The sequence below is a fragment of the Grammomys surdaster genome, unplaced genomic scaffold (genome assembly GCF_004785775.1).
Source record: "Grammomys surdaster isolate TR1022 unplaced genomic scaffold, NIH_TR_1.0 182, whole genome shotgun sequence".
Lineage (NCBI taxonomy): Eukaryota > Metazoa > Chordata > Mammalia > Rodentia > Muridae > Grammomys > Grammomys surdaster.
Genome location: NW_021604627.1, coordinates 641,852 through 661,087, shown reverse-complemented (window position 1 = coordinate 661,087; position 19,236 = coordinate 641,852). Strand labels below are relative to the sequence as shown.

Here is a 19,236-nt window from a genome sequence, read left to right as displayed (position 1 = left end):
GAGAGAGAGAGAGAGAGAGAGAGAGAGAGAGAGAGAGAGAGAGAGAGGGAGATTTGACAAAGCTAGAAATGAGATGGGGAGAAATTAAAGACAAACTCCATGTTTTAGTTGCTGAAAATAAGCAGAGGGCAGTACTTTGCATTTAAAAGAAAAGCAATACAACTCTATATACTTTGATCAATCCAGGTTTAATTTGAATGAAGCTTTCTGTCTCTGGCCCATGATACCACTCCACCAATAATTTAAAATACGTATTTTTAAAATTTTACACTTATTTTGTGTGGGGTGGGGACATTCTAAGCATGATTGTGGAAGTCAATGGACAACTATTGAGAGTGAGCGTGGGCGCTCTCCACTTTTACCTTGTGGGTCCTGAGGATCAGATCATTTACTGAGAAACCCATTCAGCTGCTCCTACAAATAGATTTTTTTTAAAATAAAATATTCCAAAATCCTTATTAATCAAATCTTTACAATTAAAGAGGCTTGATGTAGAGGGAAGTCAGAGGATCCAAGCACAATGTAGTGTTTAATGTGTGTGTGTGTGTGTGTGTGTGTGTGTGTGTGTGTTTGCTATTGGTCTTACAAGCAGAAAATAAAGATGTCTATCTACAAATGTCATTTTCATTGAAACTGGAACTTAGCAGCACTAGGAAATTTCTGTTTTTGAACTAGATTTTCTCCCGTGTTCTCCAGTGCCTGAAACTCTTCTCATCCGAGATAACACAGCTAACTAACTTTGTACGGGCTTGAATTCCTGTCACTATTCACAGAAATTAGGAATGGTCAGATTTGTTTTCCCCCTAAAAGCAGATACAGAGAGTGGAAACAAGATCCCATTAACAGGCAAAGCCTGAGTTGACAGCTGTGCAAATGAGCCTTATCTGTGTCCATGTGTGGATTAGATAACCGCCTTGCTAGTGTCAGCTCCAAAGGAAAATGCCTGACAGTTCCCACTGCCTTTAGCACTTTTCAGGCCAAAGGCAGGGAGAAAAGTTGCATCTCTAGCAGTTTTTACTTCCTTGGCTTCCGGCTGTTCAAAATGGTCTGGGGCTTGTTGCCATAGGAATCAACTTCATATGTTGACTATATTTTATAGCAGTGGGATAAATAATATTCATGTGCTTTGGGGCAGCAATTTAGAATTTTTAAGGCATAAGATAATTTTATCTTAAATGACAGTGAGAGTATCGTCTATCCGGTGGAAATTGTCAAGACTTTTGATGTCTTATCTAACCTACATCAGCCATGAACTAAAAAAAAAAAAAAAAAAGGAAGATTCATTATTTACTCAGACTTCTGAAAAAAAACGTAGTAGTTGTTGCTCTGTTGTTGACAAGAAGAGTGTACCTCCTGTTAGGGTCCTGTAGCATGTCTTCCCAGTCTGAAAAGTATTGTTAGTCTTACTGGCAAACGTTAAGTTTGGAGCTATAAGGACGGAAACCAATGGGAATATTTCCAAAACTATAAACCAAAATTTAGAACTGTAAACTTGGATCATTCTGGAAATTGGAAGATTTCGTTCTTGTACGGGAAACTTTTGCCAGCTCATAGAAGCCAAGGATGCAGGCAAGAAATTGGTGACTAAAAAAGGACTCACAGAGTAACCTCTAATCATCTCCACAGGCTTAATCCTGGAGATATGTGCTTCTGGAAACAGGACACTGGGCCCAAGAAGGGTGAAGAGATCTACACCAAAACCCCATTTCAGACATGACTGTGGTCCACACTTTGGACCTCAGAGGACTCCTCTCAAAATGAGGAACAATAATTACTACCTAACTAAGCACGTTGGTATGAGGAGTAAAGATGATAACACATGTGAAATAGTCAACCTTATCCTTGACTTTACTAAATGCTCAATAATCATACAGTAGTAGTATGGGTTCATAACACTTGATCTGATCAAGGTGTGCAGTGAACTGCACAGAGTAGATATTCCCTTGTTGCTGTCAGCTGTCATGATTCTCATGTTTGATCCATATGAATGACACAGCCCCTTTCTCCCTTCAAGTCATAAGAGTCCACTTGGAGAAAAGAAAAAAATCTAATCAAGAAGAAAATACCATCTCCTTCTAAACTGCCAAATAAAACACCTAGAAGCTAACAGGGTAAAGTCTATATGCAATGTACTATTTCTGTCATAAAAATAGGCTCAAAATGTATAGAAGTTGAATTGATTAATGTTAATGTTCAATATACTATATTGGAGAACCTCGAACATACACAGTAAGGAACTATATGGTGTACATGTATATGTGTACCTAAACTTTCAACAAAAATTTACTTCTTATAAATAAACATAAAAGGACTCAATGAAGGAAAAAAGGAATGGACAATGACATATCATACAAAGAATGAACTAGAGGTTTGCAGATTTCTGTAAAGGGAGAGATAGTAAATACTCTAGGTTTTCCACAGCACATAGTAAAGGAGTTAAGACCATTCCATCCAATAGATGCTCACTGATTATTGATCACTTCAATCTAGAAACATCTGAGAAACTGGAGCTTCAGAGGAACTGTCTGACTGGTCTCTTTGTACAGGTAGCAAACCATAAAGATCCCTTTGGGAGGGGGAGGTATTTCCAAACCAGAATGAGAAATAACCCACAACCACTGGGAAAGGATGCCACAATGGACTCATACAAATAAACTTAGTGAAATAACCCAGAAAGTCCACTAGCTTTACACCCTCTACATGTCTCCTAATGACATCATTAGAATTCATTGTCCCCTGTCAAGATCCCCTTGTCACATCACCAATTCCAGTATTTACTGGTATTTCTTTTAAAAGTCTAAAAGCTTTCTGTTTTGGTCATGTCTTCAGATCATTGCTCTCTTGTGACAGTCCCAACATATATGTAAAGTCAACATAATAGTATATATTTTCCTGTTAATCTGCCTTGTGTCAACTTTGCTGAGTTCTTAGTCTCAGACAAAGATCACATTATTCAAGTAGGATGGGCTAAGGTGTTCTCACCCTTCTCCACAACAGCCTTCTGTGACAGCTGTCATGGCATGAAAGCATCCATCAACAATACATGAAGCTTGTTTCCAAAAAGAGATGTCTATAGATTTGGCCCACGCGGCACAGTTTGAAAATCCCTAAGATTGAGCCTCCTCATCTATCAACATGGAAACACGGCAGGATATGTTAAACCAAAATGCTAAGATTCAAGCCAATATGCTTAGAACGATTTGTTCATGTGGACTTTAAAAGATATAAAAATAATGCTTTATAGTAATTATGGGTATTTATACACATACACACACATATATGATTAAGTATGTAAATAATAGACTCAATTAATGAACTATATTTAAAACAGAGAGGACAGGATAGGGCACCAAGTATAAAATTTTATTTCATATTTCTTTAAGAACTAATTGCTTAAGGCAAAAATAGCATAATAATAAGATCTGATACAGCTGGTTGGTAGACAAACAATTATCATAATATTTCCTCAGTATTTTATTTATAATGTAGCACAGAAAGTTAATGCCCAAAAGGAACAGATATTTTCCTTTATTTTGAAGAGACTTAAGACTTAAAAAATTAAGTTAAATCTGGTTTTGATCTTCATTTACTCAACCCAATCCTAAAAGAGGATGGGGCTGATAAACTGCTCCATGATAAATAAGATGATATATATTTTAAAAAGTACTCCAGATATGAGAAATGAAATCATATAGGACGTAATATGTAGAGTGTCCTTTTAAAGCATTTCTTGCTTTCTTCATTATAAAAGTAACACCTATTGCAATGAGAGTTGAAGCCTTGGAAAATACACCAAAAAGGAACCCATAAAGTATTTTACCTCTTAGCCATAACTGCTAACATTCTGTGTGGAGACTTCTTCAGTAATTGTTCTATGTACTTTTTGTTTATAAAATCAGCAAATCATATCACATGCTGTTTGCTTAGACTACTCATTTGAATATCTTCTTAAAGGGAGTATTCACTTATGAGCCCCTTTTTTTCTGTATTTATCTGAAATATATTTGAGATGCTCTACCCAGATCTCACTTCCAACATCTCACACATTGTCCTGTGTTCCTGACAATATGAACAAGTGCATTTCTTTTCCAGTGGTCATTTAGACTTTAAGAAGTCCCCCTCCACCACCTCCCACCACTGAGTGTAAGTAGGCACTGAGGCACCTCTCAAAGAGTTACCTGTCTGAAACCATGTATAAACCCATCAGGGTGGGCAATACCACTGTATTCTAGGCACCTCCTTCTTTTTTGAAAAATACAACGTACAAAGCAGTTACTTGTTTGTCCTTGAAACATCTTTGAAGACTGCAAAGCTCACTTCCCAAAATGAGCAGCTGCTATTAAGGAGCTTAATGAGTAACTTGCTCAAATAATTTGCTACTACCACGAAGGAGGACCTTTATCCCTTAGACAGGACTTACTGGAAATGCAGGCTTCCTTTAGGACTGGTGGCGCAATGCTTTGCTACACCTATTATCAGCAAGCAACGTAGCATTAACTGTGCTTAGAATTCTGGGCGTACCACACAGTTGAAAAGGATGCCTCTACTGTCTCATGCCTCTTAAATGACCTTATGGGCTTTCCCTAACCTTGTCTGACAACCACACACTGTAATGCTCTAGTAATTCCCACCCCTGTCTTTCTAACCACTTCAAACATCTACATCATCATCTTTCCTGGTTAGACAAGAAATTTCAGAGAAAAGGTGCTGAGAAGGCTAGGAGTCACTCCCCAGTTGGACAGGCCTCCCTAGAAATATGAAGAACCACTTGCAGGGTGGAAGGGAAATGCTTGGGCTACTATCTGGCTGTCTAGGAACCTACATGAGTTACTGACTGGGAGTTTAGTGTCTATTCAAGGTCTCCAGCATGCATGCATATGCTATTACCTTCCGCTGGGTTTCTCTCTCCTGCCCAACATCAACAGTGTCTTCTCTGCTCTTCCAGTGCACATTCAAAAAGCAAAAGAAGAGCTATTCTCTTCTGCTTTCCTGGTCACACATTTCACTGGCCAGCCAACACACAAATATCCACAAGTTAGATATTCCTCCCCAGGTCAACCAACTGTGACTATGGAAGGTCGGAGGTATGTGCCATACAATACAGAGATGGCCACAACAAAGAACTTCACCACCATCAGCCAGAAAACACAGCAAACTTCTGAGATTCGATCTATCCTTCAAAGGTACTGTTATCTCGAACTAGACATATACAAACTATAACATCCTATCAATGTCAAAACAGCTCCTTAAGGTCTGCCCTGCCACAGGGCTCTCAACATCAGCTGGGCTCTTTAAGCACAGAATACTGTCCTTGTCATATATCCTAAAGAACCCATCTTCTGTCCTCCATTGCTCATTCTCAAATCACCCTAAATTAGACTTCAGTTCCTAGCTAGGTAATCTGGTTTCACTTCCTCTTGCCTTTGTATGACAACTTACTGCTTTTAGACTAGACCTGTAAAGTACAGCTCTCATCTATGTATTCAAAACCATGAAGGAGTATCCTTTGTGCCAGCCACCTAGTTCTAGCCAACCCATAATAAAACCTATACCTAGCTTACCTAGATTGACCACACACCTTTCCCTTTACTATGACTAAACTCATTCTGGTCCCTACAAACAGGAGGACGCCTATACCACTTCTAGTTCAGTGTTATCCAAAAGAGATAGAATGACAAGTCATATTTTCTTAAGACAGGGTCTTCACATTATAGCTCATGTTGGCCTGAAACTCCTATGCAGCCTAGGCTGGCCTTGTATTCATAGCACTCCTGCATCAACCACATGAATGCAGGGACTATAGATATAAACCACTATACCCAGCTCACACTTACAGCTTTAAATATTTGAACAACACTCAAGTTAAAATTATATATAATTAAATCTTGCTAATATGCTTTTCTTAAGCCAATATAGATATGAAATATTACCAATTCAACATGCAACTGAAACAAAATGAGATGCTTTGCATTTCAAACTAAAAGTTCAAAATCTGATGTGAATTTAGCACAGCACATTTTACTTTGGAATAGTCACATCTGAAGCACTGTAGTGGTTACTTTGTTGGACAGGGTCTAAGTAGCCTTTGTCAATGTAGAAAATGGGAGGTTTACTTTGTCCCTACTCTCACTGGCCCATAGTAAATTTTACACTATAATTATTGAAGGTAAGGGTTAGACTTCCCTTATATCTGCATCATATAGAGCAGGAGTCAATCAATTTCAGTCCATGCATGAAATCTGGCTGTCCATCTGGCTCGGTAAACACAATTTGGTTGGGGTAGTGCTTCACTCATTTATCTACTTTATTATCTATGCTGCATAGGCTTCATTGAACATTGCTGGTGCAAATTAGATGCATGGTCCATGAAACCAAAAATATTTACTATCTAGCCCTGTACAGGAAAGCTGTGCTGTTTCTCTAGAGTAGAGATGCCTCGAATGTACTTAGTGCTGGTCATAAAATAGCGTCACTGGTCTATATTGAGAAAAGATGTCCTGTAGAAATAAGAATTTTCATATAGATGTCTAAGTGAAGAAAGCAGTATATAACAGTTGGTACAAGTTTTTTACCTCACCACAGTTTAGTTGACTTTATTACAATTTTTGTTAAATACTTTTTTTAAAATAAGCAAATATATCAATATTTTATTTGTTTCTGAGTATCTAATTTAGTAAGCTATCTTTCTTATGCAGATATATATACAAATATATACACATACATATATACATATATATATCTGTTGGGTTTTTTTTCTTTTTGGTTTTTTTAAGACAAGGTTTCTCTGTGTAACCCTGGCTATCCTGAAATGTGCCAGATTGACTAGGCTAGCCTCGAACTCAGAGATCTGCTTGCTTCTGCCTCCTAAGTGCGCTGGGATTAAAGGTGTGTGCCATCAAACCTGGCTCTACATATTACTTCTATATAAAAATTATACTTTTTATATTTCATATATAAATGTATTTTTGCTTTATTTTATATTTGAACAGTTACATTAACTGAAAATGTTTATGTGATTTAAGCAAAAGCTCCAGTTACTTTTCTGTATCTAGTAATGCCAGCAGCATTGAAAACTAGCTTTCTTCCACTAGAAAAAACATCCTGTTTTATTTATTAACATACACAGGTACTTATTTCTGGACTCATCAGCACCCTCTTATTTATTTCCATTTTTCTAAACCAACATTATACAGCACTGACTAGTGACTTTCTAGTTGTGTCATGTATTATTTCATAATAATATTAATAATGCCGAAATGTAGATATTGGAAACAAAATGCATTTACTGTTCTACAGATTTTGTGGGGTCATTAATCTAGGCACATGATAGCAACATCTTCTGCCTTTGGTTTCACAAAACTTCCATCAAAGCGTCAGGTATGGTTCATAGGATGCTCAAGTCACAGAAGGAACCTGTTTCCAAAATCACTCAATTGTTGGAAGCATTCAGTTATTTCCATACTGACAAACTGGACGCTTTCTTTTCTCATTGGTTGTCAAGGTAGAGAATTACCCACACTTCCTCACTATGTAGCCCTCTCCATAAGGTAGCTCTCAACAAGGCAGCTTAAGTTTTCGAATCCAGAAAGAGACACAGCCTCTCAGTAAGTAAAAATCCTATCTAATGTGATTGTATGGCATATTTGATCACCTTTATAATATTCTAGTAGAAGCAAGTCATATGTTCTGGCACTGAAACAGAAGGGGTGGCACACAGGCATGAATGCCAGGCATTGGAGATTGTATAGGGCTGTCATTGTCTCTCCCTAAATTCTATCAATACATAAGGTACCCACTTCCCAATTTTCTACAATTAACTATATAATTTAATCAAATACTACCCCTTACTCCCAAAATTCTACTAGGATTCTATATGAAAATACATATCAAATAATTTTTTTAGAAAATTGGTAATTTTATGATATTACATCTCCCAACTCAAGAGTACACAGGTTTCTTTCAATCTGTTCAGGGCTTCTTTTCAGTGTCGGTTCTGTCCATTCCATTATATCAGAGTCTTCCTTAAATTTCTTCTTAACTTTTTTCTGCAATAGTCATGATCTTTGGTGGTGCTGCAAAGAAACTGATTTCCTCTTCTAAGGCTTGTGTGATGAACTAATGAAAGTCAGGTAATATTTTATGCTTACCTTATATCTAGCCTGCATATCAAATTCTCTTAGTTTTTTTTTTTAACTAGACTCTGGAATTTGGGGTATATAACAACTATAGCCAGAAAAGATCATTTGATCTTTTTCTATCTTAATGTTTTGTATTTCTGCATTTGAAATATAAATCAAATTATAAATCATCGTGGTAGCCTAGCATGGTGAATTGCTTTTCTAATCCCAGCACTTTGGAGACACAAAATTGAAGCCAGCTCAAAAGATAGGCTTTAGTTATAAACTATGATGGATTAACACAGCTTTTTCTTCCTCTGGTAAGTAGTCAATTCAACTTTTTGCTTTACATATTAGATGATGGCTGTGTGTGCATGTTCACACACACACATGCATGCACGTGCTCACACGTGTGTACATAAGCATACACGTCAATGTACATGCATGGATATAAAATTTTAAAACGTTATAGCAGGCATGTTTCTCAGTGGTTTTCTACCTTTTTTTTTTTTGAAACAGGGTTTTTAGGTTTTGTCTTGTTTTTTTTTTTTCCTGATCCTGAAGCGTACCAACTCAGCTAAGGTAGCTGCCCAGTGTGCTTCAGGTATCTTCTTGTCTCCACTTCCCCAGCAACAGGATTACAAATGCATGCCAAAATTACCCAAGCGTTATCATGGATATTGGGGTTGAATTCGGGCCATTCTCTCATAGTTTCACAGCAATCCCTTTACCCGCCCACTGAACCATCTCCCCAGTTTAAATCACATCTTTGCAGACAGAAGCATAAAAGAACTCTTCCTAACTTTTCAAGGATACTTTGAACAAAAATAGATTCTTCCTATGGAACAGAAAGAACTCTAATCCCCAAGAATTCATCTGTAAACATCTATTAAATACCAGCTCTGTAGGCATAAAAAACAAAATTGTGTACATTATATCCACATATGAAAACTTCATAATGAAAGTTATTGTGTATAATTAATAGCTATATCCCAAGCAGGCATCAGAACCACTTTGTGGGTTTTTTTGTCCTAATGTACATACCCAGGCCCTTCTCCATATCAATAAGATACAAATTATAATTTAGGTTTCAAAATTATGACTGGGAATTTGTGCTTTAAGAAGACCTTTGAAATGGCTCAGCAGGTAAAGACACTTGCCGCCAAATCTAAAAAACTGAATTTGATCCGAAGAACCTACATGGTAGAAGCCACTTGTACAAGTTGTCCTTTTACTTCGATTTCCACAGCGTGAGGCACCTCTACCCTCAATGAAAAAAGTAAAAAGCAAAAGGAGGACCCTTGCTGATTAGATAAGCATTGTTTTATTTAGCAATGATAAGTGCAGTCTCTTCAGGGTGACAAAGCTACTTTCCTTTTGGAGGAAGCACTATAGATCTTACTCAAGACAAAGAAGAGTCAGTTAGTAATCCCATTCTGGTCACTTCCTAGCTACCTCCAAATCCAGGAGACTCAAGATGAAATGGCCTGCTGTTAGCTACTATGTATCTTTAGGAGTGGGGGTTTATAATCCAAGCCTATTTGCATAGCTGAATCTCTGAAATCACTTATTTCAAAACTATTATACTAGAACCCCATCTGGACCAACTGAATCATGGCATCTTAGAATGTAGCTTAGCCATTTATTTTAAGGGAAACTTGAGGCAATTTTTGTTGACAAAAAATGGGTTAAGGATCATTGATTTAATTTGCTCAATTAGTATCTGTTCCAGAATCAACCAATCATCCCTTAACATGGATACTTACAACCTTCTCCTAAAATAGATTATGATGGGAAATACTCACCTTCACAAGAGCACTAAAGAGAATATTTCACGGCAGAAACAGGATCCTTGAGTTTATCATTAGATTGTTCAAAATGCTTACATATTCAACTGATCAGAAACCAAAATGGAAATCGCAAACAAACAAACAAACAAAAAACAAACAAAAAGGGAAAAAAAATCCTCTTCTACTTTCCCTCCATTTCATCCTTTTCTTGATGAATATTAAGGCACTATATGAAAGAGAATAAAATGCTCCGCCAAGTATGAAAAGCATTCTGTCCCAGCAAGAGGGATAAAAGCCAACAGAAGTATCCGCGTCAATTCAATGACCTGCTTGCTACCATGAAGTGATCATAGCTGGTATCAGAAGCTGCTGGAATTGGACCAATGTAGAAAAACTTAAGAAGATTATCTTAAAGTTGGCTTGACATGGCATTAGTCATCTCAAGGGTTTAATGTACTTAAGCAAAGATGGCGTCCAGGTCTCAGCACCTTCTGAGATGCTTACTTCATACAGGAAGTGATGCTGAAGAGCTGATGCCTCATCACAATGTAGCCCATAGTAAAGTCAAGTCAAGAACTCTTGCTGGGATTAAAGTAAGGTTAATTTCATTTGATTTCAACAATAATTCAGCTAGGTTCTAAGCAACTACTAAATAGAAATGGCTTAATGTCCCAGATGGTACAGAAGATAGTATGCATGTCCTAACTTCATAGTATATGTGGGAAATAAAGTTGACTGAAAAAGAGAATATTCAAGATTATCATTTGCATGCCCCATAACTGTAATACCATACAAAAGAGTAGTTTACCATTGAGTCTCCCACCATATGAACATCATATGCTAAACTCTTAGGCAACCATATGAAGCTAGTCCAGTCCAGTCTGAATTAAGTCAGAGAACATCATATTGAGTCTTTTCCTAGCAGGAAGAAACTAGAAGGAAAGAAAAATTTCCAATAATCTTCAGGTTTCATCCCTATTTGTCCAGTCCCTGATAACTAGATATTTTAGAGACTATGCTTTAGTAAGCCTATTCCAACATCGAACATTTTCCTTGTCATCCAGTTTTTAAAAATATACTAATAGGATAGAGTGCTTCCCTTTCATACCTAAAACAGTCTAACTATATGTATGTATGTGTGTATATGTGAATATGTATGTGTATGTGTGTGTTTATACCAATACTTATTATGGTGGCCCAGCTATTACCATTTTACATGTTCTATTCAATCAGAATCAATTGTTTATTTAATTAATAGCATTCAAAGTAGAGATATAGATACAAAGGACTTCCAGTTAAAGATGATTGATTGAACACATTCATTTATCTTGGCTAACTCCCAAATTTCCCCTGACGTGACACTAAAAAGATCATTTAAAGCCCCACAGTAGCAAAGAAATGGGAAGAGACAACCATATTGATATCCTGAGAGCTAACAAAAAATATTTTAGATGCTTTGAAAAAAACCAGAATAGAGGTATTTATATCAAAGCACCTCCAGAGAACCCAGAGAGCTTAAAGAAGGCTGAAAGAAGAAGGAGCTAGTAAAACTTCTTAAAGAACAATTAGGAAACCTCTAACTTCCTGCCTCTTGTTTTTCTCTCATTCTACCATAGGTTCAGAGATTTACTCCTCGGAAAGTAAAACAGAAAGTCTCTGACCCAGGGACAGAAGCACAGTAGACATTTGTATACTGTATGTGCTTTCTTTCATATTGCTACTTTTTTGTTCAGAGAGTAATAAAGAGATTCATTCATCTGTAAGTCATCCAATTAGACCAACAGACAAAAATCTAAGGGGAAAAGAAGTATCGATCTTGATTCTAAAACTCACGTAGCCCAACAAAGTCACACAACTTACAATCAGCAAACATGGGAGCACAGCCATGATAACAGCTTCCAAATGTTTTTAGATAACCCCCTCTTAAACAGATATAAAATAATTAGCAGAAAAAAATCTCTGAAATCAGTGATTATGACATGCCCTAAAACAAAATGGTTTGGAAGAAACAAAAAAACAAAAACTTTTTTAAAATAAAAATTCCTAATATTTTCAGAAAGAAATTTCAGAGCATTGTAAATATGCAAGAAAAAAAATGTTCAAAAGGGAAAAAAAGCAGGATTGAAGAAGAATCATAATAATATCTAATTTTTCAACATTAATAACAAAAAGACTTTGGTAGAAAGTAGACAGTAAAACTTTCGAGGGTAAATGCTTTCTAAACAACAATTATATCTTCAGCCAAGCTATCAAGCTAAATGTAAGCATCAAATAAGAGTTTTGAATTTGTAAAGACTTCAATATATGACTTCCCATGTTTCCTTTTCCAGAAAGAAAACTACGTGAAAATTTGCTCTACCAAAATGAAGGGGGAAAAAAAATCAAGAAATAGAGCAAACAAATGTCTAGGAACTTTGAGAAGTCAACAGAGTAGAGGCCCAGAGACCATTAGTTCAAGTTGAAAGCCAACACAATCCAAGATAAATGTCTACAACATTAGGCCATAGAAAGTTCCCATGAACTGCTTGAATATACTAAGCAAAGATATAGAATTATTGAAAAGAATATGGAAATGAATTTGAAAAAATATACTAGATACAAAGGAAAAAAAAGCAAGGTGATTGTTAACTATAGGGAAAACCAAAAGCTGTACACGGATTCATCATATCTGTACCACATGGCTCCACTATGAAGAGATTTACTAGGCACCTCGTCACAGCCCACTACTTTAAACAAAATGATGTGTACTGATAGATGACATCCCGGAAGATGGGTCCGTGAGAGAAAAGGAAGGGGACAAAGGAACTAAATTTCCATCTTCCGTTGTGTGACAACAACAGATAATACCTAAAGACAATTTGGAAGTGAGTGTATTACTAATAAATGCAACCAAAATGCCAAGTGTGTATGCAATGAACAGATAACGTCTTTTAGAATATTTAATTTCTGGTATATGACTGACATTCCAACCAATGTTTGCTGAACTGAATTGAGACAATTTTGGCAAGAGGAAGCGCCCATCTCAAACACTCTGTAAATGTTAGGGCCTTCTCTTTAAGATTTTTCCCCTGTTTATTCAATTTAATCACTGAAAGTTGCTCCATTAAAAAGAGAGAAAATTAATATTATTTTAAAATTACCCCCAAAATTATTAATGATGGTTTATGAAGGAAAAGAAAAATCGCTGGTATTTCACTATGGAAAGATTTAGTTATGCTATTAGTAAGCTAACTACATTCTTAAACAATAAAATAATCAAACCCAATATTCACTACAATGAAGCAAAGGATATTTCTCTTCACAATACTGTTCAGATGTGGTCTAGTCAATTTAAATCTTACCTTAGAACTCAGATGAATATTTAAATTTCATAAAAGTTTATAAGTCAAAACAATTCTCTGGTAAATAACATATTTACAAGGTTTTCTTGTTTACCTCTGAATTATATTTCTCAGGAAAATATGAACCTTAGTTTTATATAGGGAAAGATTGATATTTTTATACAAACAAGTTAAATTACAGTTAACTGAAATATCTGACAAAAGAGATCACAAAAGTATAAGGATTTAACAGTCTTTATTATGTAAGCAAATCCCTGACCTGAGTCCCCTAGTCATCTATAGACATGTAAATAGAAAGAATACATTTAATCCTGTGTAAACAGACTCAAAATAGTACAGTTTTGAAAGCTCTCCCGAGCTGTGATAGGTTTAATAACTAAGCCAGGAGTCATTGATACATTTCATTTTTCATTCATTTATTTAGAATGTAAATATTTCCCAAGGAAACTACCATGCAATACTGTTTCTAGTCTTTAAAGCACAGAATAACTTGCTCCTAGGTGGTTTTTTGTCCCCCTCCAACTAACACCTGAAAATAAAACATACAAATCAAGGAAAGTAAGAATGTATTCGCTTAGCACTCAGGTGATATCAGTGAACTGAAAGAAAAACCATCCTATCCATTAGAAACACAATCTGTAAAAGAGTCACTTACCTTTAATGATTTTTCTTCTTAAAAGTGGTTGTGTTGAACACTCTGTGGTATGGTGAAACAATAAATTTCACATCACACTCTCCTTTTCTTCATAGCATTTATTACTGCTCAGTTACAGTAGAATAAAGGTTACCGGTACTATTAATTTTTTGAGCCAGATACTGGGCAGAGCACAACCCACTGCAAGGAGTCATCAGGTGGTTGCTTAGCAACACCCGTGATCTCTACCCACTAAATGCCAGTGGAACCCACTCTAAATGTAACCAAAATAGTCTTTAGGTGTGGTCAAATATAGAAGAATTGTTCCCTGTTGAGAATCAGAGCTTTATTGAAATATAGCATCCAGGGAGAATGATTGTAAACAAAAGAATACAGATAAAAACAATAATCTGTTTTTCATAATGGTAGTTTGGTTTGGTACAGGCCAATACTTCTTGATGTTACTAAGCTACCATCATTTGAAGATGAAGCACCTTCTACTCCTCAGCCTAAACTGAAGTAAAAGAAGTCATATTAGAACAACTCACAGAGAACACAATGGAAATTACTCTGACTAATCATTCCTACACATTACCCTTAAAAGAGTGCAAGGTCATCCTCTTTTTCTATTACATGGCATAAGTCCAGAAATGTAAAAAACAATTTGAGTACTTACCATGTGCCAGACACAGTGCGAGGTATTCAAGAAATAGATAGCAATTATATTTACCCAATCGAGAAATATCCCTTATAAACAGATTTTAACTGGTTATTCTTGTGATCTTTGGCAAATGATTCTTCCATGTGATAACAGAAGCATGACTAATACAACAAACAAAAAGCTAATCCATTTATACTTTATATACATATATGAAATATGTATATATATGTATATATATATATATGTGTGTGTATATTCATATATATACATACACACACACACACACACATATATATGAATAAAATTTTCATAGGTCAAAAGACAGGCAAGGGGAAGACAACCCATAAATTGGAAAAAAATGTTTGCAAAACTTTCATATAGATGGGAGTTTGTACCTGAAATATAGAAGAAATTAATAATGTAATAATAAAAAGATAAATAACCCAAATAAAATGGTCAAAGGATGTGAATACGTATCTTTTCAAGAGATGATCAACAACCATTAAGGATTTAAAAATATTAAACATTAGCATTCTTTAAAGAAATTCAAAGCACAATCACAGTAAGACATATAAATGCACAGGTACTAGGATGGCTACATTAAATAACCAGATAGTAACAAATGCTGACAAGCATATAAAGAAACTGGAACCCTCGCTGTTGAAAGGAATATAAAATGGAACACTTGCTCTGAAAGACTAGTAAGGCCATTCTTCAAACAATTAATCATAGCATTACATGATTCCATATAGAGCCCCAGATATATAGTCGAAAACAATGAAAATATAGGCACACACACAAATGGCACATAAATCATTATAACCTCATCATCCATAATAGTGAAGCACCCCAATCAACCCAAATATCCACCAATGGACAAAAGGATAAATAAAATATATTATTTACAAAATGGTATTCTATTTGACCATAAAACTGAATGAAGTACTCACACAGACTAACAACATGGATGAATCATGAATGTCTCATGCTAACTGAAACCAACAAGTCAAAAGGGGCAAATACATGACCTCAAGTATATGAAATGTTTAGAACAGTAAAATCTATAGCAATTTGAAAGTAGATTCCTGGTTGCCTAGGACTGGCTCCAGGAGAGAAACAAGTGGGAGAGAAAATGGGAGGTGAAGGAACAGGACAGGGTTTCTTTTTAGAGATGAGGAAACAATTGAAAATGGTCTATAGCAATGGCTGTATCTGTGAATACACTAAAAAGATAACGAATATACTAAAATGCAAACTATATGTTAAGCATGTATGCATATACCATACTTTAAATGGGTGACATATATCATGTGAATTATGCCTCAGTAAAGCTTTGTTCAAAATAGCATTTAAGGTACAGTAAAAACAACAACAATAAAACAAGAACCACCACCAACACCAAAAAAAAAAAAAAACCAGCTTTTGGACTATGGCTTTTTAAAGAAAAACATCTTTTAAATGTCCTATTTTCTAGAGAGATCTCTTCCCTTTGATTTTAAAGTCTGAAATGATCATTAAGTCCTATTTTAACTACTGAAAATACTCTGGGTAGATATTTAAGAATATGAAAATCTTGAAAGTATAAAAAAATTAATTAAAATGCCAGCATGAGGAATTTGCAGGGGCATACAACACATCGACCATTTCAGATGTTTTAGGAGGCACTGAGTCATTGGATTGGGAGGGGGTGAGACAAAAAGAGTTAACTAATCCATATGAAAAGCAGAAGCCTGGAATACCTTCTCCTTTACCAGGCTTCAGAATTGCTCCAAACACAGCATCCCTTCTCTCTCATGCACCATAAACCTTTTTCAGGAGCCTAAGATAATCACCCATAGATTTACTCCAGTTAACAATTAGGAAGTGTATTTTTAGAAGGGTAAAACAAAAACAGACTTAAGGAGACATATAAAGGGCTAAACCAGTGCCCAGCAATGGCTTCTTGGAAGTTGGACCGTCACCATCACCACCAAGTATTGCTGCTTTTTGCAGGCAAACATAAGCTAAGATCCTTGAATGTATAGCTAGCCCACAGTTCCATTACTGAGATGATTCAACCCGTGTCATTTCCATTCCAGAAAGACTCAGCTTCTATGTTTGGCATATGTGATGAGCTGTTTCGGTCTTGCTACTCTATCTCATTGCATAGCCCCTGGTCTGTTCTGTAGACACACTCCATGGTTTTCCAGACCCGAAGAATCACCGATATCAGTGGAAAGGAAAAGGCTAGAAATATTAGGGATTTTTTTTTAAATCAGTAATACGTCTCAGCTCCTGCCTTGGCTACTGCAAACGATCCAGTTTACCATCGATCTGAACACAGGTACCTCATTCAATACTGTGCTCCACTTTTGAAGCAAAAGCAGGGTTAATATTGGAGTGGGGGGCAAAGAAAATAAACAACTAAGGCAAGCCTAGTTTTTTTCTTTTTTCTTTCTTTCTTTCTTTCTCTATCTATCTATCTATCTATCTATCTATCTATCTATCTTTTTAAAACAGAGACTCAGGTTTCAAAATGACTGCTTTGGAAACTGGAATGACCCAGATTATGGTGTTGCAGGGGGCCAGAGTGGTGGTGGCAGGTATTCATTCCTTTGCAGGGCGGCTGTGGCTTGTGGTGGGAAGAGAGAACTCGGGTGGGCATCTATGTGAAGAGAGAAAGAACTAGGAATGGTCTTTAGGTACCACCCACCTCTGCAAATGAAATTACTGCAGTGTCAACCCTGCACTGATTCCATGAATTGCCAAACAGGATGAGGTAAGGCATAAGCCCGGAGCCCCCTCCTCCCCTTTTCCCTCCTCCTGCGCACAGAAGGGCGCATCCCTAGGCGAGGTGCACCACGCAGCCCTTCGCCGGCCTGGGCTGAAGGGCTGACGTCACCTTTCTGCATTGAGCTCAAGGACTAGTAGCAGTACCAGTTAGGTGGGGAATAGGGACGCTACCGCAGCCACCAGGTGGTAGGGGTCCTCCTCTTGGGCATTGCAGATTGGGTTCACACAGAAAAACACAATAACCGGGTAGAAACAGTAAAGGGTGGAAAGAAACCTGAAAGGGGTCGTAAGACCCAGTCGCTGAGAAAGCTCAAAGATACCCCCGGCTTATGTAAGACCCTCTCCGTGCGCCTCCACGCGGTGGCGGCGCCTGTCCCGCATTAGTGCGCTTGGGAGACCGATCGCCCTTGTCCAGTCAGGCAGAAGATTCCTGGCGACTCTCTCCCACAGCCTTGCAGGGTTGGGACTAGTAGGGATCTTAGATCTAACCCCTCCGTCCTGCGCCCGCTCCCAGCCCGCCACAGGTTAGCTCCATTAGCTCCAACAGGCACCCAAAACTGCCTGGTAAGATAGGGAGAGAAGTCCAAAAGAGAAAACAGACAAATCCACAACTCAACTTTCCCCAGGGGCTGACCCTGTCCTGCGAGTTTAAGAAATCAATCCATTAAAAAAAATTTTTTTTTGGAAGAGTGGAAAATCTGCGACCACCGCCACCAAGCAGCCCACTTCAGCCTTCGTCGGACAAACTCGAGGGTTGGAGCAGCCCAGACCTGCACCCTACCACCTCACAGCCCTACTCAGCAGCCTGCGGCTGTCTCCTTGTCCACCGGCTAAGATCGGGCTTGGGGTTTGGGTTTTCCTTCCACCTTTCTCTCTAAGAGCATCCCCACACGGTCTGATAGACCGCGGCCCGGCCAGCAGCCAGGAGTGGGCACTCACCCAGAAGACGAAGGAGTAGATGATGAGGAGGGTTTTGAGACAGGTTATCACAGGTTTGGTCTCCATTCTCCTCGATGCCATACTACAGAGCTCCGGCGGCGGCGGCGGGCGGCGGGCGGGCGCGCGGGAGGGGGAGGAGGCGGGGCCGAGGAAGGAGGGGCAGGAGGGGGAGCGCGTGCTGCCAGAGCTTCCCGGGCGCGCGCAGGCTGGGCGGCGCGCTTGCGTTCGCGCGCGCCCTGCGGGGTTTGGGAAGAAGGAGCCAGGCTGGCTAGCGACTGGTTGCATGCTAGGAATGCCGCCCAAGTCTGCAATCTGGCGCAGGCACAGACCCCCAGCTGAGATTAGAGGGAACCCGAGAGCCTAGAGGCCGGGTCGGAGGTCAGGGTAGCCTTTCTCAGACCACGCTAGCTTTAAGATTTTGACTTTGTTGGAAACAGGACCTGCACCTGGCTACCTAAGGATTGTGTAGAGTGCTCTTGCGTTTGGACACTCAGGAGTCATGTCCTTGGCAGTAAGCACACCTTGTCTATGCCAGGAACAGATCGTGACAACCAGAGAGACACCTTGAAGGATAGTAAGGAACCCTGGAGCTCAGAGACCCCCAAATCCTTGTTACATCACAGTTCTCCTATAGGCTTCCTTTGAATTTCATAGTTTTCGATTTCCTCACCTTTCGAAACGACAAAAACGAGATGTAGCAACATTCTTCCTACATATTGGATGATAACAATAACAAAAATTCTTTAAACTACCAGAGAATCATTTGCCTCACTTAGAGAACACTGACAATCTCACTCCTCACTGCAGCAAGGAAGCAAAATGGAAAACAACCTATTTGCACCAAAAGTTGAATGTAAAGTCACCGTTAAGAATTCCACTTCTAGATAACTACGGGAGACAAATGAAGACACAAGTCCATATGAAAACTTGTGCATGAATGTGTGGAACACCAATTCATACTAGTATCGAGAAGACTTAACTG

At 37.9% G+C, this 19,236-nt stretch overlaps 1 protein-coding gene across 1 annotated transcript in view; it reads right to left on the bottom strand.

The window, feature by feature from the left end:
* The window catches only part of Tspan7 (tetraspanin 7), a 103,302-nt gene extending 84,937 nt beyond the window's left edge, over positions 1–18,365 (bottom strand). The window contains exon 1 of the mRNA XM_028767811.1: positions 18,255–18,365. Coding sequence (XP_028623644.1) covers positions 18,255–18,335 — 81 coding nt within the window. The 5' untranslated portion in view covers positions 18,336–18,365. The remainder of the gene's footprint in view (positions 1–18,254) is intronic.
* Between the last annotated feature and the right edge of the window lie 871 nt (positions 18,366–19,236).